At 38.2% G+C, this 24105-nt stretch overlaps 1 protein-coding gene and 1 long non-coding RNA gene across 2 annotated transcripts in view; one reads left to right on the top strand and one right to left on the bottom strand.

Annotated features, from left to right (window-relative positions):
- The window catches only part of RAB10 (RAB10, member RAS oncogene family), a 67017-nt gene that overhangs the window by 35444 nt on the left and 7468 nt on the right, over window positions 1-24105 (top strand). Inside the window, exons 2-3 of the mRNA XM_019970595.2 lie at window positions 11340-11400; window positions 21835-21973. Coding sequence (XP_019826154.1) covers window positions 11340-11400; window positions 21835-21973 — 200 coding nt within the window. The remainder of the gene's footprint in view (window positions 1-11339; window positions 11401-21834; window positions 21974-24105) is intronic.
- LOC139185817 (uncharacterized) overlaps window positions 19819-24105 on the bottom strand; it is a 36746-nt gene continuing 32459 nt past the window's right edge. The window contains exon 3 of the long non-coding RNA XR_011569348.1: window positions 19819-20202. This is a non-coding gene — a long non-coding RNA (uncharacterized lncRNA). The remainder of the gene's footprint in view (window positions 20203-24105) is intronic.

Genomic DNA, 24105 nt, shown 5'->3' with positions numbered 1-24105 from the left:
CTGGATTGCTTTTGAACTTTGTAATAATCTCCTTTTATGGTGTGTCTTCTTTGATTTTAAAATAACAAACTATGCCAAAGCCTTTGACTGTGTGGATCACAATAAACTGTGGAAAATTCTGAAAGAGATGGGAATACCAGACCACCTGATCTGCCTCTTGAGAAATTTGTATGCAGGTCAGGAAGCAACAGTTAGAACTGGACATGGAACAACAGACTGGTTCCAAATAGGAAAAGGAGTTCGTCAAGGCTGTATATTGTCACCCTGTTTATTTAACTTCTATGCAGAGTACATCATGAGAAACGCTGGACTGGAAGAAACACAAGCTGGAATCAAGATTGCCGGGAGAAATCTCAATAACCTCAGATATGCAGATGACACCACCCTTATGGCAGAAAGTGAAGAGGAACTCAAAAGCCTCTTGATGAAAGTGAAAGTGGAGAGTGAAAAAGTTGGCTTGAAGCTCAACATTTAGAAAACGAAGATCATGGCATCCGGTCCCACCACTTCATGGGAAATAGATGGGGAAACAGTGGAAACAGTGTCAGACTTTATTTTTCTGGGTTCCAAAATCACTGCAGATGGTGACTGCAGCCATGAAATTAAAAGATGCTTACTCCTTGGAAGGAAAGCTATGACCAACCTAGATAGCATATTCAAGAGCAGAGACATTACTTTGCCAACAAAGGTTTGTCTAGTCAAGGCTATGGTTTTTCCTGTGGTCATGTATGGATGTGAGAGTCGGACTGTGAAGAAGGGTGAGCGCCGAAGAATTGATGCTTTTGAACTGTGGTGTTGGAGAAGACTCTTGAGAGTCCCTTGGACTGCAAGGAGATCCAACCAGTCCATTCTGAAGGAGATCAGCCCTGGGATTTCTTTGGAAGGAATGATGCTAAAGCTGAAACTCCAGTACTTTGGCCACCTCATGCGAAGAGTTGACTCATTGGAAAAGACTCTGATGCTGGGAGGGATTGGGGGCAAGAGGAGAAGGAGACGACAGAGGATGAGATGGCTGGATGGCATCACTGACTCGATGGGCATGAGTCTGGGTGAACTCTGGGAGTTGGTGATGGACAGGGAGGCCTGGCGTGCTGCGATTCATGGGGTCGCAAAGAGTCGGACACGACTGAGCGACTGATGTGATCTGATGGTGTGTCTTTTTTGATTTTAAAATAACAAACTTCCTTAGCTCAAATACTTTAATTTCAGCCTTAGCAAGTTTTCAGTAAATAAAAATTGACCCTAAACCTGGAAAGAATGATAGCATAGTACACTAGTACTGTAAGTTACAACCTCTGAAGCAGTCACAGTGGGGGTGGGGTGGGGCGGGGCGGGGCGGGTACTGGGCAGAGGCTTTGAATTTCCTGAGATTCTACTTCACATTTCATATGTGTGCACATTGGTGTGAGGTCACAGGCAAAGGAACCATGATTTTTCAGTAGGTTCTCAAATGGTTTGGAACATACCCCCCAAAAGATTAAGGATTGCTTGATCTTTAGAAGACAATACAGCTGTTGAGAACTTTTACTTTGGGACATTACAGAGCAATTTATGGGTACCAGATTAGCCCTCTGGCCATAAATAAATAGGAACCTGAACAAAACACATAAAACAACTGTTTTTGGATATTTTGTAACAGTCTAGGCAGGACTGCATTCCCTGTGAGAAGGTATATAACATTCACTCCTGCTATCTCCCAGGCTTGGTTTCTGAAACTAGATTCCAGTTAGAATCTAAGAAGGGTGAGGCAGTTTTGTTGAGAGAAAGAGATAGAAGTCAGAGAATACAGAGACTGGGGAGGTTGGTATTTGCAGGGGTGATTACCATAGAAGATTGAGTTACAGGACAGTGAGATGCAGAGATAATGCAGAGGAGTTCCTTTGACTCTGGCTGGAACTCTGTAGGCTGGGCAAAAAACAACTATTAGAGGAAGGACAATTACCAGAGACTTGCTAGAATATTGGGACTTCACGTTTGGTTGGGAGACATTTCTAGTTTTGACCAGCCGGAATGGAGAGACTTTGTTGAATATCAGAACCATTTGAGAGAATCCCCAGCAATGGCAGTCTTTAAGGATAGAGTCAAAATAACTTGAGAAGAGGCTACTTAAGCTCCACCTTAAAACTGTGCTGAAAAACAGGCCTCAGAAGGATTCAGCTGATTCTCAACTAGCTGAACAAATCTCAACATTTAAGGAATCCATCTATTAATAAATACAAAACGTTCAGCATTCATCCAGAATTACTAGACCTATGAAGAAATAGGAGAATGTAACCCTTAACTAGGAGAAAAATCAGTTGATGGAAACAGACCCAGAAGTGACAGAGATGATGAATTTTTAAGATGGAGCTAAGTTAAGGAATTGAAAGGAAGCGTGAACATGAGAGAAATGTCACAAGTAAAAAACTTCTAGAACAGAAAAACATAGTATTGAAAGAGAAAAATTCAGCTGATGGGCTTAACAGCAGATTAAAAGAAGAAAAGACACTGCAGAAGAAAAAAATCAGCGTAAGGTAATAGGAACTGTCCAAAATGAAGCACAGGGGGAAACGTCTCGGGGCAAAAAGAGCCTCAGTGACGTGTGGGACATTATCATCAGGTGGTCTCATATATATGCATTTGGAGTCCAGGATGGGAGGTAGGGATGTTGTGGTTGCAGAAAAAGTATTTGAAGAAATAGTGGCTAGAAATTTCCCAAATACCTACGAAAACTTTAATCCCGAAGATCTTATAAAACTAGGAAGGATGAGTACAAAGGCACACTGAAACACATCAGTGGCTAAAAACCAAAGAAAAACTTCAAGAGAAGCCAGAGGGGAGAAAAAGACCATATTATAGTTGCAAAAGAACAACGATTACAGCAAATGTTGATTGTTATTAAACAATGTAAGCCAGCAAATGAGCAACATAACCACACAGAAGGAAGAAAAAGATAATCAAAGTACCTATTCTGATTTGATATTGTAAGACTAAAGATAAAAAGGACTGTAAGTGTGTATTTTAGTATATCTGATTTCTAATAAGGGTATGGGTTAGCAAGTCAAACTATATACTAAGATTGAACATATCAGTAAATATATTTTAGATAATGAGAGCCAGGTTTCTAATTGTTAAAGAGGTTACAGGTAAGGAAGGAAGAAGACTAGAAGGAACTCTGATGTTGAATTGGAATCAGAAATATCAGTATAAACTGATGGTTTTAATGTAGATGCATTATGATGGTTGTGGAAATGCAGATGGATTAGCATACATGAATATGTTTTCTCTGTCCTGTGGAAATGCCTAGAAGAAGCAGTGATGTGCCAGTAGCAGTGAGCATATCTAGTGCCCAGATCTTGGCCTCTTCATTCAATTTTTCAACAAAAGGAACCAGGGCTCATGAAAGAACTGACTGATTTCAGAACTGGATTATAGGAAATCCAAGATGATCCTAGAGCTGCCAGAAAACAAAGATGTGCTCAAAAAAGGATGGGAGTTGTCAAAAGGATGTAAGACTCAACTTGAAAGAGCTTCTGATGTCTAAAGTTGGAATTAAATAATTTTAGTATTGCATTATTATCAATAGAATAAAAACATCCTTTAGTCCATATTGGTATGTGTTCCAACAAACAAATGATAGGTAAGTAGAAGGGACAAACTGTAAGTGAAGAATCCCAGTTAGTAAGTATAAAACAATGACTGAGGCAAAATCACTCGTAAGCGAATACTGCAGTGATTATTGTTACAGGCAATCCAGGGATAGAAGGTAAAGTCAGTGGGTGAAGGTGTGATGAGAAACATTGGCATAGTCTCAGAGATACTATTGATGACAATTTCTCTAAGAAGTTATTGATTACAAAGGGAAAAACAGTAAACTGAGAGTGAGAGAGACTGTGGATACCACTCGCACCAAGTTATTAAGGTTAATGTCACAGAAAAAAGATACCCGTAATATATACCTCTTGATACAATGAACCAAGAAAGGCAGAACATTACATCTGTCCTGTTTTTGTGGTATTCTTATGAAAAACAATGTATAACTTTACTCAGTTATGAGGAGACAGCAGACAAACCCAAATTGAGGGAGACTGCTACTAAAATCTGACCAGTATTCTTCAAAAGTGTCAAGGTCATGAAAGACAAGAAAAGATTGAGTAACTGTCACAGATTGGAGGAGGCTAGGGACACATGACAGCTAAATTTAGAGTGGGAACCTGGATTGGATCCTGGAATACAATGACATCAGTTAAAAAAAAAGAAAAAAGACTGGTGGATTAGAACTGTAGTTATATATTAATTGCTTTGTACCAGTGTTCCTTATTTTTGATGCATATACTATCAACATTAGAAGAAGCTGCATGAAACGTATAGGTAAACTCTGAGCTATTGTAACTTTTTTGTAAAATAATTTCAAAATAAAATGTTTCTTAAATCTACAGTTTTCCCAAAATGGGGGGAAAGAGTGATAGAAACAGAGTAAGCCAGAAGACAATAAAATTACATAGTTTTTTCCTTTCAAGTTAGAATTCAGTCCTAACAAAAATAATATTTAAAAAATGAAGCCAAAATAAAGGCACTTTCCAGTCAAAGCTGAGAGAATTTCTTTTCAGCAATCTTGAACTATTAAAAATGTTAAAGGAAGTTTTTCAGGCTGAAGAAAATAATTCATCTACACAAAGGAATGAGATTAAGAAATGATAAATATGTGGGAAATATGCAATACCTTTTTCTTAAATTTTAATTTCTTTCAAAGACAGTTGGCTATTTAAAGCAAAAATTTTTTATATTTTGTAGGATTCATATTTAGGGAAATGTGGAAGTGTAACACATAGAAGAGAAACATTTTTTAAATAGTCCAGTCATAGGAGAAAGGTGCTTCCCTGGTGGCTCAGTGGTAAAGAATCTGCCTGCAATGCAGGAGATGTGTGTTCAGTCCCTGGGTCAGGAAGATATGGAGAAAAATGGCAACCCACTCCAGTATTATTGCCTGGGAAATCCCATGGACAGGGGAGCCTGGTGGACTGTAGTTCGTGGGGTTGCAAGAGAGTCGGACATGACTTAGCAACTAAACAACAATAGGAGAAAGAGGAAGTGTACTTGTGTATTAATACTAGAAGTGGTATAATACTGTTTGAAGGTAGACTGTCCTAAGTTAAAAATGTGTATTATAAATTGCTAGCATAACCATTTTAAAAAATTGTTCTTCATTCACTAAGTTGTATCTGACTCTGAAACCCCATGAACCCCATGCAGCACATCAGGCTTCCCTCTCCTTCACTATTTCCCCGAGTTTGCTCAGATTCATGTGCCTTGAGTCAGTGATGCCATCCAACCATCTCTTTATCTGTTGCCCCCTTCTCCTGCCTCAATCTTTCCCAGCATCAGAGTCTTTTCTAGTGAGTTGGCTCTTCACATGAAGTGACCAAAGGATTGGATCTTCAGCTTCATCATCAGTCCTTCCAATGAATATTCAGGGTTGATTTTCTTTAGGATTGACTGGTTTTGATCTCCTTGCTGTCCAATAAACTCTAAAGGGTCTTCTCTAGCACATAGTTCAAAAACATAAATTTTTTGGTGCTCAGCCTTTATAATTCAGCTTTCACACCCATACATGATTACTTTAAAAACCATAGCTTTGACTGTATGGACATTTGTCAGCAAAGTGATGTCTCTGCTTTTTAAAATGCTGTCTAGGTTTGTCATAACTTTTCTTCCAAGGAGCAAGCGTCTTTTAATTTCATGGCTGCAGTCACCATCTGCAGTGATTTTGGAGCCCAAGAAAATAAAATTGCCACTGATTCCATTTTTCTACCATCTGTTTGCCATGAAGTGATGAGACCAGATGCCATGATCTTAGTTTTTTGAATGTTGAGTTTTAGGATGTAGAAAAATTGAATGCTCATACATTGCTGGTGGAAATGTAAAATGGTTCAGCTGCCATGGAAAACAGTGGTTCCTTAGAAAGTTAAATCTAAAATTACCACATGACCTAGAACTTCCACTCCTTAGGTATAACCCAAAGAATTCAAAACAGGTACTGGTATATACAAATGTACATGCATATTCCTGGGTATTCTTTACCAAGGCCAAAAAGGAGGATGTGGTCAAATGTCCATCACCAGATGATTGGATAAGCAATTTATGATCTATATGCATGTGGTGGAATATTATTCAGTCATAAAAAGTAATGGGGTATTGATACATGTGACAAGTGAATGGACCTTGGAAATATGCTAACTGAAAGAAGCCAGACACAAAAGGTCATGTTACGTGCTTTCTTTTATATGAAATACCCAAAAGAGGTAAATCTATAGAGACAGGATGCAGACTGGTGGTTTCCGGGGGAGTTGGGGTTGGGTAATGGAAAGCCAGTGCTTAATGGGTATGGAGTTTCTTTCTGAGATGATAAAAGTGTTTTAGAACTGGATAGAGGTTCTGCCACACAATATTGTGAATATACTGGATCATTCACTTTAAAATGGTAAATGTTATGTTACGTGAATTTTCCCTCGATAGAAAAAGGGTTGAGTGTGTATGGCCTTATGGCCTAGAGTCAAACAGACATGGAATTGAGTCCTGGTTTTTACCATCTGTTAATTCTGTGACCTTTAGTAAATTACTGTTAAGTTTTCTTCTCTGTAAAATAGGCATATTAGGGACATTCCTTGGTAGTCTAGTGGTTAGGACTAGTAGTCTAGTGGTAGTCTAGTAGTCTACTGCCAGGGGCCAGGTGCGATGCCTGGTTGGGGAACTTAAGATCCTAAAACCTGTGTCACATGGCCAAAATGAAATTTTTAAAAAATAGGCATGTTGGTACTTTATCAGGATTTTTGTTAATATTAAATGAAATATTACACGTGAAATGCTTAGAATACTTAATAATTATCCAGTAAACATTAGTGTTAATTGATTTTTCCTTTGCTGCTGCTGTTGGTTTTTTATTCTCCATTGATAGAATGGAAATAATAGTATGGACTAGAATTGTTCTGATGGTTTAATGAGATATCCATGCAAAGGGCTTAAAACAGTACCTAGTGTGTTGTAAATTTTCAAAGTGTTTACTAAGCTATTTCTATTAAATGAAAGGATCTTGGAACTTTTCTGCATTTTGCATTTGGAGATCCAACCAGTCCATTCTGAAGGAGATCAGCCCTGGGATTTCTTTGGAAAGAATGATGCTAAAGCTGAAACTCCAGTACTTTGGCCACCTCATGCGAAGAGTTGACTCACTGGAAAAGACTGATGCTGGGAGGGATTGGGGGCAAGAGGAGAAGGGGACGACAGAGGATGAGAGATGGCTGGATGGCATCAGTGACTCGATGGACGTGAGTCTGAGTGAACTCTGGGAGTTGGTGATGGACAGGGAGGCCTGGCGTGCTGCGATTCACGGGGTCGCAAAGAGTCGGGCACGACTGAGCGACTGATCTGATCTGATCTGATCTGAAGGAAGCTAATGTGCATATTGGAAAATAGCCTTTTCAAAATTTGTGCTGTTACGACTAGTGAAGTGAATCGCTCAGTTGTGTCCAACTCTTTGCAATCCCATGGACTGTAGTCTACCAGGCTTCTCTGTCCATGCGATTTTCCAGGCAAGAGTACTGGAGTGGGTTATGACTAGACTTGGCCTTATAAATATATCAGACTAAGCTACTTTCAAAGGATTACAGGTGTGCAATTCTTATTTCCTTTTCTGGTGTGGTGAAACTCTTGATTTTCACTTGTAAAAACCACAGATACTGATTATTTAGCTGTAAGTTGTTAAACTTTTGTTGTCTGGAGTTTATTATATAGGTTATTTCTACTTGCATTGATTACCATTGATGTGTCATCAGAAGCCGGGCTTTGGAGAACTACTCTTTATAGTGACTAGAAGTTGCAGTTATTTTTCTTGCCATTGGATGGTGCTTCTATAGCATCATTAAAGCAAATGTTTTGGCTGATACTTTCTCACTTTCCTGAGCAACTGAAAATTGATAAATGAGCTAGACTGTGGTAAATTGAAATACCCGTTTGAACTGGATCCCAGGAGTCTGTAAAAAGCGAGGATTTCCTCTAGTATGTTTTTACGTAAGCAAAACCTGGAGATAAATCTCTGGTTGAGTTAAACCCTATGATTCTGTTCTAGTCTGTGGTAATTTAAGAAATGATAGTGTTGCAGGAGAATCTGATTCCTCCTGGCAAAATCTTAAAGGATGATAGGTTTCCCTAGCTTCCCTTGGCAACTGAGCTATCAATTCTGCTCTGATCAAATTGTATCAAAAACTTTTCTGTTTTGTCTTCAAGTGTAGGTTTTTCCAACCTATGGGGGTGTGGAAAGTGCGTGACAAAGGTATTAGAAAAGTGCACAGTTGTAAAAGTTGTGTTTGAGAGTGACTGTTAGAAGAGACTGGAGGGAATAAGACAGTAGGGGTGGCTTGGGGCCGTGCTAGAAATTCAGTAATCAAGTTGGAGTGCGTGCACAGTAGAGAGGACATTTGTAAACATACTTCCTCCTCTGTTAACCTAATCTTTATTTCTATTAATGTAATAAATACTTGCAGAGTTTTAGAAGTTACACAGTAGTTCAAGACAACAACAGCAGCAATAAATCCTTGCCCCATGCTCACTTGTGTGTTAACTTTTCCCAGTATTCAACCCCATATTCCACTTTTTTTTTTAAAGCTAATTTGAGAAATTTTCTCTTGTTGTTATGAAATGTGAGAAGTAAATTCTCTGATAATATGAGACATTGTTGGCACCTCTCCCTTTATCTTCTCAAATAGTTAGTTCTGCTACTGCTAAGTCGCTTCAGTTGTGTCCGACTCTGCGCGACCCCATAGACGGCAGCCCACCAGGCTCCCCCATCCCTGGGATTCTCCAGGCAAGAACACTGGAGTGGGTTGCCATTTCCTTCTCCAGTGCATGAAAGTGAAAAGTGAAGTCGCTCAGTCGTGTCCGACCCTCAGCTACCCGAAGGACTGCAGCCTTCCAGGCTCCTCCGTCCATGGGATTTTCCAGGCAAGAGTGCTGGAGTGGGGTGCCATTGCCTTCTCCTTATAGTTAGTTCTAGCACAAGTTAACTGCTAAGCCAAGTAGTGTACTATAATTGTGTTTCCTTTCTTGGACAGCTTTTTGTTTTCACTGTATCTTACAGTCCCTTCATTGTTACATTTGCTTAGATTTCAAGGGACCATTCATACTTTATCCCAAACTCTGCAACGGAATTACCAGACGCTCTGAATTCTTCTTTTCATTTAAATTTCAGTCATACCATTTCATTCCCTTCCATCTTAGGAGGCATACCTCTTGGACCCTTTCTCTGCATTTTGTCTTGTTGTTTTCTGTATTCTTTTTTGAACTGGTGGCTTCTCTTGGCCAGTTTGAACTGCCCTTTACATCAGTCTTTTTTTTCCTCTGGCCATGCTATGCAGCTTTCAGGAACTTAGTTCCCAGACCAGGGATTGAACCTGGGCCACTGTAGTTAAACCATCGGACTGTCAGGGAATTCCCTCCATCACTCTCTTTGCTGGATTTCTTTTCTTCCTGTTCTTGGTAAAGCAACCTCTCCTAATAACTGTTTTAGAAAATACATGGAAACTGAATATTTTGAGATCTTTCATGTCTGGAGATACCTTTATTTTACTCTCTCATTTGATTTTGGCTGGATATAGATTGAAAATACTTTTTATTTACCTTTTTGTATTCTGGATTCTAGTGTTGAGTTGTTCAGAGTTGTTGTTTTTGATTATTTAATATGGCCTAGTTTGTTTCTCTACAAGCTTTTGTATATATTATTCCTGAAATTTATCTTTAGCCATGGAATTTCATGATGGTATAACTTGGTGTAGATATTATTTTATTAATTATGCTAGGCGCTTGGTGAGTCTTTCAGTCTCAGATTCCTTTGATTCTGTTTCTTTGATTCTGTCATTGCATGGGGTCTTTGTTGCTGTGCGGGCTTTTCTCTAGTTATGGTGAGTGAGGGCTACTCTCTAGTTGTGGTGTGCAGGCTTCTCTATGTGGTAGCTTCTCTTGTTGCAGAGCATGGGCTCTAGGGGGCTTGGGCTTCAGTAGTTGTGGCTGTTGAGCTCTAGAGCACAGACTCAGTAATCGTACTGCACCGGCTTAGTTGCTCTGAGGCATGTGGAATCTTCCAGGATCAGGGATCGAACCTGTGTCTACTGAGTCGGCAGGCGGATTCTTAGCATTGAGCCACCAGGGAAGTCCTTTCTTGAACTTCTTGAGTTAGATGTCAGCCTCTGGTTTGATCTTCTGCCTTGACATGCATGTCTCACGTATATTCCATTCTTTGTCGTTTTGTTGTATTTTCTGGGATATCTCATTTTTCCCTTACAGCCTTTCTGTTGAATATATTATTTCTGCCTTTTTAATTTCCGGGAGTTTTCTAGTTTGAATTTCTGTTCCTTCCTCCCCACTTCCTTCCCTTCTGTCTTGTTCTGAGAAGATAAAAGGAGGAACTATATCTTTTCCTCTGCATTGCCCCCATTTCCTCCAGGTTTCCTTTTTTGTTTGCTTGTTATATTTCATTGGGTTAGTTGGATTGTTCAGTCCTGTCAAGAGTTGGTCTTGACAACCAGGTCATTTTAGGATTTTTTAGGTTTTTTTTTTTTTTTTCAGTAATTCCCAGAGAAACAAAAATACAGGCTGTAGACATAGTTTGAGGTTTATAAATGTCAGACAAATGGCCCTTTTTTCCTTTTGATTGGGTGTAGGAACAAATTGAACGGAGAAGGCAATGGCACCCCACTCCAGTACTCTTGCCTGGAAAATCCCATGGACAGAGGAGCCTGGTAGGCTGCAGTCCATGGGGTCGTGAAGAGTCGGACACGACTGAAGTGACTTAGCAGCAGCAGCAGCAAACAAACTGAAAGGGCTTAGCTAAGATTTAGTTGGTAAAAAGAGCGAGACAGGTCCTTGGGGATCTATAATACTTTTGCATCATGTACTTTGAAACTCTGTGTTACTAGATGCATAAACATATAATATTTTTATGCCTTCTAATTCATTGACATGTTAATCATTATGAAATGACCCTGTTTATCCCTGGTAGTACTCTTTTCTGCAAGTTATTGAAGGCGATGGTTCTTTGCTAATAAGGAAACATCTTTTTATTCTTTTGCATTAAAATATTAGATATTAAAATTTTCTTTCAATTTCCTAATTGTAAAAAAGCTATATAATTCTTTTCTATCTTGGATCTTACATATGTTTTAAATTGGGCACTTTGCTCAAAATTGCATACATAGTAAATTTCCAGAACCAGACATTTTGAAAGCGTGTTTTTATGCCAATTAAATTTAGTATAGCCATATTCAGAGCCATAGATACAATTTACCTTTTTTTTTCCCCCTGTGTTGTAGGAATAGACTTTAAGATCAAAACAGTTGAATTACAAGGAAAGAAGATCAAGCTACAGATATGGTAAGTGATTCTAATTTACTTACTTTATGTGGTAGAATGCCAAGTTTCCTGAACGTTAGACAGTGAAATCCTTCCTTGTCAACTGTTTAATTCTAGGAGACTTCCCTTTCCAAGCCAGTAGTCAGGTGACCTTTCAGTGATGTTTATTTATTTATTTATTTAATTTTATGTATTTTTTAAATATAAATTTATTTATTTTAATTGGAGGCTAATTACTTTACAATATTGTATTGGTTTTGCCATACATCAACATGAACCCGCCACGGGTGTACATGTGTTCCCCATCCTGAACCCCCCTCCCACCTCAGTGATGTTTTAAAAAAAATTGTCATGGACTTTGGAGTCCATGAGAGCTGACTTGAGTGTTTTACCTTTTCCATTTATAGTATGAACTTGGGTAAGTTACATACCACTGTGAGGCCCTTATATCTTCACATGTAAAGTGGAGATAATATCATTTATCTTAAAAGATTGTTACAAGGATTAAATGAAGTAATCTGTGTAATGCCATTAGCACAATACTTGGCTCGGGAACACTATATAAAAATTAATATAATCTTTTTTTTTTTTTTTTTGGTTTAGAGGGTCTTAAGCTAAAATATTTGTTTTCCTTAGTGTGTATAAATCTTTATAAGCTTTAGCATTATTTTCATTAGTTTGTGAAGGGTTTGACCCATTGAAGTATTAAAAAAATTCTTTAAATTTGCATTCAAGTATGTATCATAGACTTTAAAATTATAATATCTGTATTTTCAGTGAATATTAGGTGTTCACAATGACTTGTGAGATGTATATTATTCCTTCTCCCCTCCTCCCCCCAACAGTCTTATTGAGGTATAACTAGTAATACAGTAAACCACCCATATTATAGTTTGGTAAGCATTGACATATGTATAAATCTGTGAAACCATCACCACAATCAAGATAACCAACATATCCATCACCTCAGGAGTTTCCTCGAACTTCTTAGTAATCTCTCCCTCCTGCCTATCCCTGGTTCCCAGGCAACCACTCTCTGCTTTTTGTCACTATAGACCAGTTTCCGTTTTCTAGTACTGTATACAAATGCAGTCATGTAATGTGTTACCTTTCTTTGTCTTTTTTGAGAAGGAGGAGTCTGGCTTCTTTACTCAGCATAATTATTTTGGAAGCTATCAATGATTTTATGTGTAGCAGTAAGTTCATTGCTTTTTATTGCTAAGTTGTATTCCATTGTTAAGATATACAACATCTTTATTCACCATAAAGCTGCTACAAATGCTTCCTTTTCTCTTGAATTACTCCTATTTTATAGATACGGAGATGGAGGCATTTTGAAATAGTTTCAGAAAATAGTTTTGTGTGTGTATTTTTTTTTTATGAAAAACTATTTCAAAATAGTTTAAACAAAGGTCTTACAGGATGTTAATAGCAGAGCTGGGAGGCATTACATGCTCTGAACGTAAGGTTGGGAGTGACATTCTTAATTGCAGTACTGCCTCTTCTAAATAGTAGTTTGTCGATTGATTTTGTCACTCTTTCCAGTAACTGTCATTCTTCTTTCTTCATTGCCAGTCAACAGTTGTGTTAAATTTGAACTCATGTTATCTTTGGTAGTTGGGATTCCCTAGTGGCTCAGAGGGTAAAGCATCTGCCCTCAATGTGGGAGACCCAGGTTCCATACCTGGGTCGGGAAGATCCCCTGGAGAAGGAAATGACAACCCACTCCAGTACTCTTGCCTAGAAAATTCCATGGATGGAGGAGCCTGGTGGGCTCCATGGGGTCACATGGGGTGGGGTCCATGGGGTCGCAAACAGTCGGACATGACTGAACAACTTCACTTGTTCACTGTCTTTGGTAGGTAGTGTAATTGGATCTATCGTGGAATGGTTATGAGGATTAGTAGTCCATGTAAAGCGCTTGGAGCAATCTTCAGTGCATAATTCAAGAAATCAGATGTTATTATTTGGGGATCTCCCATGATGAGTTTAAAACCCTAAAAATAGTAACATATTTAGAGGAACAAGCTAACAAAGGAAATTGCAAAGTCGTAGTTGGAGAGTTAGAAGGAGAATTAGGAGAGGACATTGTCTCAGAATCCAAAAGATAGTTTCAAAAGTTAGGCATAATTAGAAGTGGTATATGTCTAATCAGGATGTCTTCATTACCTCACCATGTAATTAGAAGTCCAGTCTTTGTAACATCTTTCAAATTTAATAAAAATGTTTTTAAAGATGAGAAAGCATTTCCTAAATTTAATAGTTCTCTGAAGCCCAGTCCACTTGATCATTGTTTTTTTTTTTTCTTTTCTTCTCTTTAGCTAGGAAATAACTCAGCAAATGAAATGTCTCATATATAATTTCCTTATAATTAAAATGATCTCAAGGGAAAAGATGTCAGTTGTTTAGTATTCTGAATTTCAACCAGCCCCTCCCATCCTCCTTTATTTATTCTTAGCCTCAGGTCTTATTCAGACCGTGTCCCTACAAAACGTTTGTCGTTCAAGCCCTCTCTGAAGCTCTGCCTCACTGATTGGCTCTCTTCTTAACTATACAGGGAATACAGTTAGTGTTTATGCTGATAATTTTCAAACTTGTTGACAATAGTTAAGATACATATTACATTGTGACTCAGTATGCGTGCGTGTATGTGAGTGTGTATGAAGCAGAAGCAGAGCCTGTGTGTTTCCTCATGCAGTGTATCAGACCTTTGCCCTGCTAAGTGTGCTGTTTCTCCTCTACACTGTGTCCTCCACAGACTTTCCCTTCTGTGTCTTGACTCGTGACTTTAAACATTTTCCCCTTCCCTCATCATTTTAGTCTCTAGCTTTTAGAAGTGTAACATATTAACTAATACTTGGTTTTAAAAAGAGCCTTCCTCAGAAGATGCTTTTTTGAAATAGTAAATCTTCCAGTATAGCTTTCAAGATTAATATAGAAAAGATTACTACTGTTTCTATAAGACTCAAGTATAGCACAGAAGTGATAACATTTATAATTTAGAGTTGTTTAGTTTTTTACAAAGTTTTAATAGAAAGTGTTTCCTTCCAAACACTTTGGAAGGAATATTTGCTGTAGTTTAGATTTTCATGTATACAGATGACTGCTTTTAATTTGAACTATGATTTGCTTATAAAGACCAGAAATGAGTTGACTGGTTAAAATTTGTGCTTAATATAAGAGGTTAGCATTATGCCAGCTGATTTTGTTTCTTTGCTTGAGTTGACGTGCTTGTTAATATTCCAGGGAAGAAAAAAAAGTCTTGTAGCTCTAGGTTAAAAGATCTGGGATATGCACAGTGTTTCAAGAAGGCTTATAGTGTGAAAAACCCCATTACTCATAATTTATAATGATTGTTCTAAAAATTCAAAAGGCTATTCTCAACTTAAATGCTTTGCTTCAAAATGCTGTGCTACAAAAAAAGCACAGGGATTTTTATCTCTTTAGTTTGAATGAATATATTCAGGTTCTTGTTTCAGCATGAAAAATTGTTCTATGATTGAGTATTTGTTTTGGAAACTGTCTTTAGACTGTGCTACTAAAGCTGTGTATTTTTTTCTTACTTGAGTGATCTTCACTTCTTGCTTTCTTTCCAGGAATCTCTCAGTTTAACTGTTGCATAAGGGTCTCACCTGTCCTGCACAAGTGTGTGGGCCTAAAATTAGCTTGTTTGGCTGATAGAGAAGCAGCTGGGGCATTTTAAATCCTGGATCTCTAGAAAGTTTCTACTGAAGTATCTTTGACTCACTACATTTTCCAGAGTAGTGAGGAAAACAGTTAGTGAGTTACTTCAAGTCTGCCTTTTTTCTCTCTCTCGTTCTTTTTTTCCGTTTTTGTTAATTGTTGAGGGAGGGGAGGTGTCAGAAATGTTTGCCACTGTCAACATCTATATCTTGTACCAGCAACACATTTTAGCATCAACACAGTTAGCAGAAACCAGTAGTATCATATTGTAGAGGAATTGACTGTTTACCTACATGAAGTGTCAGATACATGAAAGTCATCTTTGAGTCTTCCCATTCCCTTAACCCCAGCTTTCAAGTTAGCAAGTCTTACTGATCCTATCTCTAAAATACGTCTGGAATCCAAATGCAGTTTGCTGTCTCCATTGCTATCCCTGGTCCTCCATTACCTTTTTGGACCATTGCAGTAGGCTTTTAATATTCTAACAAGTCCTTACTTCGCCTTTGCCTTCTTCCAGTACTTATCCCAAGTAATGGCCTTGGTAATCTTTTTGAAATATAAATATGATCATGGTTATCTTTCCTTCCTCTATTTATAGCCATTTTGACTTTCCATTGTATTTCAAATGAAAACCAAAGTTCCAAATCCAAGTTCCTTTCCACAGTTTACAGAGGAGGCCCCTGCCCGTTGTTCCGACCTCATTTTTTGCTCCCTGTGTATATAGTCTCTACCCTCAGGTGATCTCCTTTCAGTTCCGTGGACACAGCAAGCTTTTTTCTGGCCTTTGTACATACCTTAACCCACCCAACTGTAGCTAGACTAAGCATTCTGAAGTACCACTCCATTCCAGAGGCTTCTCATTTCAACAGAAATAAATTTTAAAATTCCAGTTTCTGGCTACAGTCCCTTCTGACTTCATCTCTTACCAGTTCTGCTCCAACCACTGTGGCCATTTTTTTCCTGTCTGCAGGAAACGTGTTCCCGTCTTCAGGCCCTTGTAATTCACCTGTTCCTTCTGCTTGGAATGCTTTTCATCAGATCTTTGTGATGCTGCTATCTCTCATTCAGTCTCAATTCATTGTTACCCTCTGAGAGAGGCCCTGCTTGATAACTAGCTAGAGCCACCCCAGTCCTTTAGGCTAGGGGTCCCCAATCCCCCTGACATCGGTCTGTGGCCTGTTAGGAACTGGGCTGCCCAGCAGAAGGGATCAGTGGGTGGTTGAGCAAGGGAAACTTCATCTGTATTTACAGCTGCTCCCCATCACTTGGATCCTGAGCTCTGCCTCCTGTCAGATCAGTGACGGCATTAGGTTCTCATAGGAGCACAGACCCTACTGTGAAAGGCACATGCAAGGGATCTAGGTTCCCTGCTCCTTGTGAGAATCATCCCCAAACCAATCCCACTCCACCTCACCCCCAGTCCATGGAAAAATTGTCTTCCATGAAACCTGTCCCTGGTTCCGAAAAAAGGTTGGTGGCCGCTGCTTTAGGCATGATCACGCTTATCTTAGTTTATCTTTGTCATAGTATTTTTTAGTATTTAAATTTACCACATTTAAAAAATGTGTTCATTCTTATTCCCCCCACTAGAATATCAGCTTTTTGAAGGTAGGGATCCCATCTGTCTGATTTATGGCTATATAACTACTCCCTACAACAGAGCCTAGCAGATGCAGATGCTGAATATGTATTTGTTGACTGAGTGACTGATTGATTTCTGTTCATACTTTTCACTCAACCTTCAGTATCACTTCTAGAGAGAGGACTGCCCTGATTATACTATCTAGATTTCTTCCTCCCTCCTGTTTATGTCATTCTTGATCGTTCCACCCTGTTTACCTTGTTAGCATTTGTCACAATTTGGGATCATATATATTACTTGTTCCTTTCCCTGACTGGAATGTAATCTCTGCAAGGGCAGTTATCAGGCTTTGTTTGACTTTTGACCCTTTTTGGAAGATGAAGATGAGCATAATTTCAACTCATGGTATTTTGGGTGTAGAGAAATTGCGTATCAGTGAGGAAATCCAAGTCTTGTTAAAATAAAACTCAGTGTGGACTTTCCTGGTGGACCAGTGGTAAAGAATCCATGGTCTGGGAAGATCTCACATGCTTCGGGCAACTAAGCCCATGCACCACAACTATTGAGCCTGTGGTCTAGAGCCTGGGAACCCCAACAAGAGAAACCACTGCAATGAGAAGCGTGTGCACCACAATTAGAGAGTAGTCCCCGCTCGCCACAACTAGAGAAAGCTGATGCACAGCAATAAAGACCCAGCACAGTCATAAATAGGTAAAAATTTTTTTTAAAAAACCTCAATGTGAGAAATTTAACATCTTAATTTTTAAAGTAAAGGATAGCTTCATTATGTTACCAAAAACATAAAGTCATGAAATTTGAAGTCTCTGCTTTGCCGAGCAGGTTAATGTTGTCTCTGGGCTGTTCTAGTGCTGTTAGTGCCCGTACTAAAAATAACTGTCATAATAGCATACAGAGTACACAGCTTCCTTGACCCTGTGTGTGGGTCTAAACTATTAAGGAAATATGCTATTTTCGTTCTAGGAAAGTATCACTCCATTCATTATGTGTCAGTGGGAAAAAATAGGGATTTATAACAGTCTCTTAGCTGTGCACCTATTATTTTATGTAAGGGAAATTCTATTGTCATTGATTAATAAGTTCAGAAACCTAATTATACTACATAGGCAGAGAAGAAAAAAATTTTAATAGAGGAAAACTGAGTGGTTTTTGACAACAGGCTTAAAAAAACCTGTCATATGGGACGTAAAAAGATAATGTGAACACGCACAATGTGTAATTGCTCTTCAGATAAGAAACACCTGCTTTTGGTGATTGGTGTCAACCAGTCTTTAGACCTGGGTGTATGTGTATATGTAAACCTAAAAATAATTTGACTGAAACAGCTGTGGCTGTTTGTTCCTCTAGGCTGCTGCTGCTGCTAAGTCGCTTCAGTTGTGTCCCAACTCTGTGCGACCCCATAGACAGCAGCCCACCAGGCTCCTCCGTCCATGGGATTTTCCAGGCAGGAGTCCTGGAGTGGGGTGCCATTGCTTTCTCCGGTTCCTCTGGGCAAAGGGTCACAATTAGCCTAAAGGTAGTGAGACAGGGACTATCTAGTTTGAAATAAGTTGTTGATTGCCTTAACAGTTGTTCGGCCTGATATTAGGATCCAGGAAAAGGATAATTTTAAAAGACTTGGCAAGGAGAGCATATAAAAAAGAAGGAAGATAGGATGGAAGAAGTTTTGGAAAATGAAAGAGACAAAAATCAGAAAACAGATGGAATAGTATGCCATTAATCAAAACAAAAACTCTGAACCTGAATAATGAGTATCTTTTTGGAGGGGACATTAATATTTCAGTATCTTTTATATTAGTATTTCATAACTAAGCAGGATTATAACATAAAATTTCCTCCCTAGGTGCCACTGATTTAGATTTAGCTCAGTAGTTTTGACATAATATTGAGGCAATGGAGATAAAAAATTGTGGTGTAAGAATGTATATAAATACAGATTCTTATGTGTATAGTCTCTTAGTAGTCTAACCTAATTCTAGGATACAACATAGAAGAACTGATTGCATGTCTATTCGATGGTTTTCTTAAATGATATATAATTTATTTGTTTTGATTAAATTACATTTTGGGGGCAGTTTTTTTGATAAATACTGTGTATTCTACAGTGAACAAGACAAATCTCTGATGGGACCTACCTTTTAGAGGTCATGGGAGGCAGTAAATAAATCTATAATAAGTGCTTTGCAGAGAAGTGAAGTAAAGTAAGGAGATGGAATGGAGAGATATTGGAAGACTTTAAATTGGAGGACAGAGAAGACTTTCTGATAAGGTGATGGTTAAAATGCAAAGTTGAGGTGTCAACCATGTATGTGTGCCCTTGTGAGCATAGCCAGTACAGAAGCTGTCAGGTGAGACCAAGCTTGTGAATTTGGGGACATGAAAAAACATGCCTCAAGCTATCAGGGGAAAAGAGTGCCTCAAAATTTGAGGGGCTGGTGAAAAGTGCAAATTCTGTTAACACTTTGTAAACTTCAGGGCAAGGGTTTTGGAATTGGTTGTGATTATAATGAATTGTCATTGGTATGTTTAGTTTGTATTTTAAACTGTCATGTTTTCCACTTGTTTTGTAATGACTTTGAAGCATAATTCACATAGCTACAGTTCACCCATTTAAAATGTAAAGTTAGTTTTTTAGTAATTTTCCAAGGTATATTCACCATCATCACAATTTTAGAATGTTTTTATACTTCTAGAAAGAAACCCATACCTTTTAGCAGCCTCTTCCCATCCTATCCAAACCATCTTGAGTTAGGGCAACCACTAATTTCTGTAGACTTTCCTATTCTGCATGTTTCATTTAAGTGAGATTAATTAATTGAAACTATATCATCTGTTTGAATGCAAAACTGTGAGACTTTGAGAAGAAAACATAGGAGAAAATCTTTGGGAACTAAGATTAGGTGAAGAGTAGATACAACACTATAAACCACAATCCATAAAGATTTAAAAATAAATTGGACTTCAACAAAATTTAAAATTTTTGGTCTACCAAAGACCCTGTCAAAAGAATGAAAAAAACTAGTTATAGACCTGGAGAAAATAATTCTAAATCAAATACCTGACAAAGAACTTTTATGTAAAAAGAACTTTCAACACTCAGTAGTTTAAAAAGAAGAAAGAAATAGGCAAACCATCCAATTAGAAGACACAGAAAAGACACAAACAGACATTTTACTGGAAAGGATATATGGATGACAGTTAATTACATGAAAAAATGTATAACATTGATTAGTCATCAGTTCATTCCAGCTGCTCAGTCGTGTCCGACTCTTCGCAACCCCATGGACTGCAGCACACCAGGCTTCCCTGTCCATCACCAACTCCCAGAGCTTACTCAATCTTATGTCCATCAAGTCGGTGATGCCATTCAACCATCTCATCCTCTGTCGTCCCCTTCTCCTCCCGCCTTCAATCATTCCCAGCATCAGGGTCTTTTCAAATGAGTCAGTTTTTTGCATCAGGTGGCCAGAGTATTGGAGTTTCAGCTTCAGCATCAGTCCTTCCAATGAGTATTCAGGATTCATTTCCTTTAGGATTGACTGGTTGGATAGAGAAATACAAATTACATTGATGATATCACTGCATGCCCTATTAGAACAACTAAAATAAAATAGAGTGAGATCACCAAATGCTGAAGAAGATGCAAAGAAGGTAGGTCTCCTGCGTTGTTAGTGGGAATGTGAAGTAGCACAGCTACTTTAGAAAAGTTTGGCAGTTTCTTAAAAAGTTAAACCTATCCTTATCATCTGACTCAGCAGTCATATTCCTGGATGTTCATCCCAGAGAAATGAACTTATGAACTTACAAATGAATATTCGTATCAACTTTATCTGTAATAGCCCAAAACTAGAACAACCCAAATGTCCTTCCATGGGCAAGTGATTAAACAAATTGTGATATTCTGTACAATGGAATACTACCCAGTAATAAAATGAAACAGACTAGTATTACATGCAACAACTTGGATAAATCTCAAGGGCATTATGCTGGAAAAAGTAAATAACCATTTGAAAAAGTTGCATTCAAACCAACACAACATTGTAATTTTCTTCCGATTTAAAAAAACATACCAAGAAGATTGTTTTATATGTCATTCTAGAAATGGCAGAATTACAGAAAATAGAAAACAAATTATTGGCCAGGGTATAGGGGCTGTAGGAAGTGGAAGAGTGAGTGATAGAACAGTTTCCTGCTTTCTTTGTGGTAATAACTAAAAAATCTATATGCCGTGAAATTGCAGAGAACAGTGCATGTATGTGCATACACAAGTGCATATAAAAAAGTAAACTCTAAGGTCTATAGATTGTGCCAGTGTCAATTTGTACTATGATGTAAGATGTTACCATTTGGGAAAGCTGGATGAAAGCTATACAGGACCTCTTTGTACTGTTTTCTGAAATATCCTGTGAGGCTATAGTTATATTAAAATAAAACTTAAAAAAAAGTTTGCCGAGAAGGGAAACAGAAATGCAGTGTTGGTTGGAGGGGTGTGGAATTGGAAGTGAGGTTGTTCTGTTTGTTTGAAGTTTGCCTTTTTAAGAAAGGATAAGGGGAGACCTTAACATGTATATATGTTAATTATAATCCATAAAAAGAAGAAATTGGTGATGCAAATGAAGGAAAAATTACAGGAACAGAATTTCTTAAATCTTTGATTTGAAGGCATTGAAAAATACCACTATTTACATATTTTTGTCTTGTTATTTATAAATGAGGTTATCTATACAACTTTTGTAAATGATTCCAAAGATAAATATGGCTCTAATATGGTATATTCCTTTAATGTTCTAAAAATTCTACATTCTTTGGTATTACATTATAGAACTAGATCACTAAATAAATGGAATTCCTACAGATTTTACACTTGGCTGGTATTCATTTTTAAGTAACTTTAAGAATTTTATGTGTCACTTTATACTGTTTTCCCTTTCAGATTTTCATCTAGTATTGGTAGGTTTTTAATTTCCTTAGACTAGTCAGTATTTATACGTATATATGTTTAGGAATAACCTTGTTTACTATTTAAGAGTTAAGTGGTGGTTCGCTTGTGTGTTGTGTCACATAGTGGATTTTAATCTCTATTTTTACTAAACTGGTCTACTGTTTTGCTCTTCAGCTAGAACATAGTAATATCAAAATGCTCAGTACAAATTATTGGCTGTTTATTTCAGGGATACAGCAGGCCAGGAGCGATTTCACACCATCACAACCTCCTACTACAGAGGAGCAATGGGTATCATGCTAGTATATGACATCACCAATGGTAAAAGCTTTGAAAACATCAGCAAGTGGCTTAGAAACATAGATGAGGTAAGACCTAGAAATTGTATAAACTCTACATAAACACACATTTGTGTCCTTGGTTGGTTAAAAAGAATAAATATCCCTGTTGATCTTTAGGATATAGTGTTTGCTGTCATTATTGTTGATTATTTTTACTTGTTACATGGTAATGTTATTTTTTGCCTACCCTTTTCTTAAAACTTTGGGCAGATCTGTTTTGAACCACATCAAAGGGTTAACAAATTACCCAAAAACTCTATACAGCCATCTTATAAGATGGCCCCAGATGGAAGCTACCAGTGGTTTTACAGACTTTTCTAAGTGAATTCTTTCTTGGTGAATTTTTTTTTTGAATGAATGAATTACATTTTCAGTAGTAATTTTTAAAACATATTTTTGGAAATTGCCTGGTGGTCCAGGGTTAGGACTTGGCATGTTCACTGTCACGGTCCAGATTTAATCCCTTGTCAGGGAACGAAGATCCCACAAATGTGCGGTGCAGCCAAAAATAAGTCTGTAAGTATTTTTAAGTTATGGAAGTACCATATCCCTTTTAGACATTTTGAAAGATACAGATTACTAATAACATTAAAACCTAACCAAGCTGTATCATTTCATGTGAAGATGTCAGTTTTTTTTATGTTAATCTATATTTATTTTTGTAATATAAATGATATATTGTGTGTCTGCATGCACACGCGCGTGCACACACACACACACACACATGTATGGAGGGGTAATAAAATTTTTAACCATGCAGTTATCATCCCGGGAGATTGTTAATGAGACTATTCCATATATGACACAAATCTCTTCCCTAGTAACAACAGTGGTAGTGGCGGTTTAGTCACTAAGTTGTGTCCACCTTGCAATCCATAGACAATAACCCTCCAGGCTCCTCTGTCCATGAGATTTTACAGGCAAAGAGTACTGGAGTGGGTTGCCATTTCCGTCTCCAGGGAAGATGTCAGTTTTTACACAGTGAAGTTGTGTGGACTGTGTGGGTAGCTTTTTGTTGAAATTATTTTCATGTCTTGTTGCTGACTTCTGTGCTTTGAATTCTATCAAGACTGACTCTTGGGAAATCCCTGGCAGTCCAGTGGTTAGGACTTCTCATTTCCACTGCAGGGGCTCAGGTTCCATCCCTGGTTGGGGAGCTAAGATCCCATCACGGCAAAAGGAAAAAAAAAAAAGAAGACTAACTCTGTAAAGCAAGTTTTGGCTGGAAACATAAAAACAAAGTCTTTAATCCATTATTGGACCCAAGGTGATAATACTTCAGTGGTTCAGTTTGTCACTCAGTCATGTCCTGCTCTTTGCAACCCCATGGACTGCAGCACACCAGGCTTCCCTGTCCATCACCAATTCCTGGAGCTTACTCAGACTCATGTCCATAGAGTCAGTGATGCCATCCAACCATCTCATCTTTTGTCATCCCCTTCTCCTCCCACCTTCAGTCTTGCCCACCATCAGGGTCTTTTCCAGTGAGTCAGTTCTTCACATCAGGTGGCCAAAATATTGGAGTTTCAGCTTTAGCATCAGTCCTTCCAATGAATATTCAGGACTGATTTCTTTTAGGATAGACTGACTGGATCTCCTTACAGTCCAAGGGACTCTCAAGAGTCTTCTCCAACACCACAGTTCAAAAGCATCAATTCTTCGGCACTCAGCTTTCTTTATAGTCCAACTCTCACATCCATACATGACTACTGGGAAAACCATAGCCTTGATTAGACGGACCTTTGTCAGCAAAGTAGTGTCTCTGCTTTTTAATATGCTGTCTACGTTGGTCATAACTTTTCTTCCAAGGAGCAAGCGTCTTTTAATTTCATGGCTGCAGTCACCATCTGCAGTGATTTTGGAGCCCCCCAAAATAAAGTCAGCCACTGTTTCCCTGTTTATTTGCCATGAAATGGTGAGACCAGATGTCATGATCTTAGTTTTCTGAATGTTGAGTTTTAAGCCATCTTTTTCACTCTCCTCTTGCACTTTCATCAAGAGGCTCTTTAGTTCTTCTACACTTTCTGCCATAAGCATGGTATCATCTTCATATCTGAGGTTATTGATGTTTCTCCCAGCGATCTTGATTCCAGCTTGTGCTTCATCCAGCCCAGGGTTTCTCATGATATACTCTGCATATAAGTTAAATAAGCAGGGTG

This window comes from Bos indicus, chromosome 11, assembly GCF_029378745.1.
Source record: "Bos indicus isolate NIAB-ARS_2022 breed Sahiwal x Tharparkar chromosome 11, NIAB-ARS_B.indTharparkar_mat_pri_1.0, whole genome shotgun sequence".
NCBI classification, from domain to species: Eukaryota; Metazoa; Chordata; class Mammalia; order Artiodactyla; family Bovidae; genus Bos; species Bos indicus.
The sequence above is the reverse complement of the archived record's forward strand: the minus strand, read 5'-3'. Positions and strand labels throughout refer to the sequence as shown.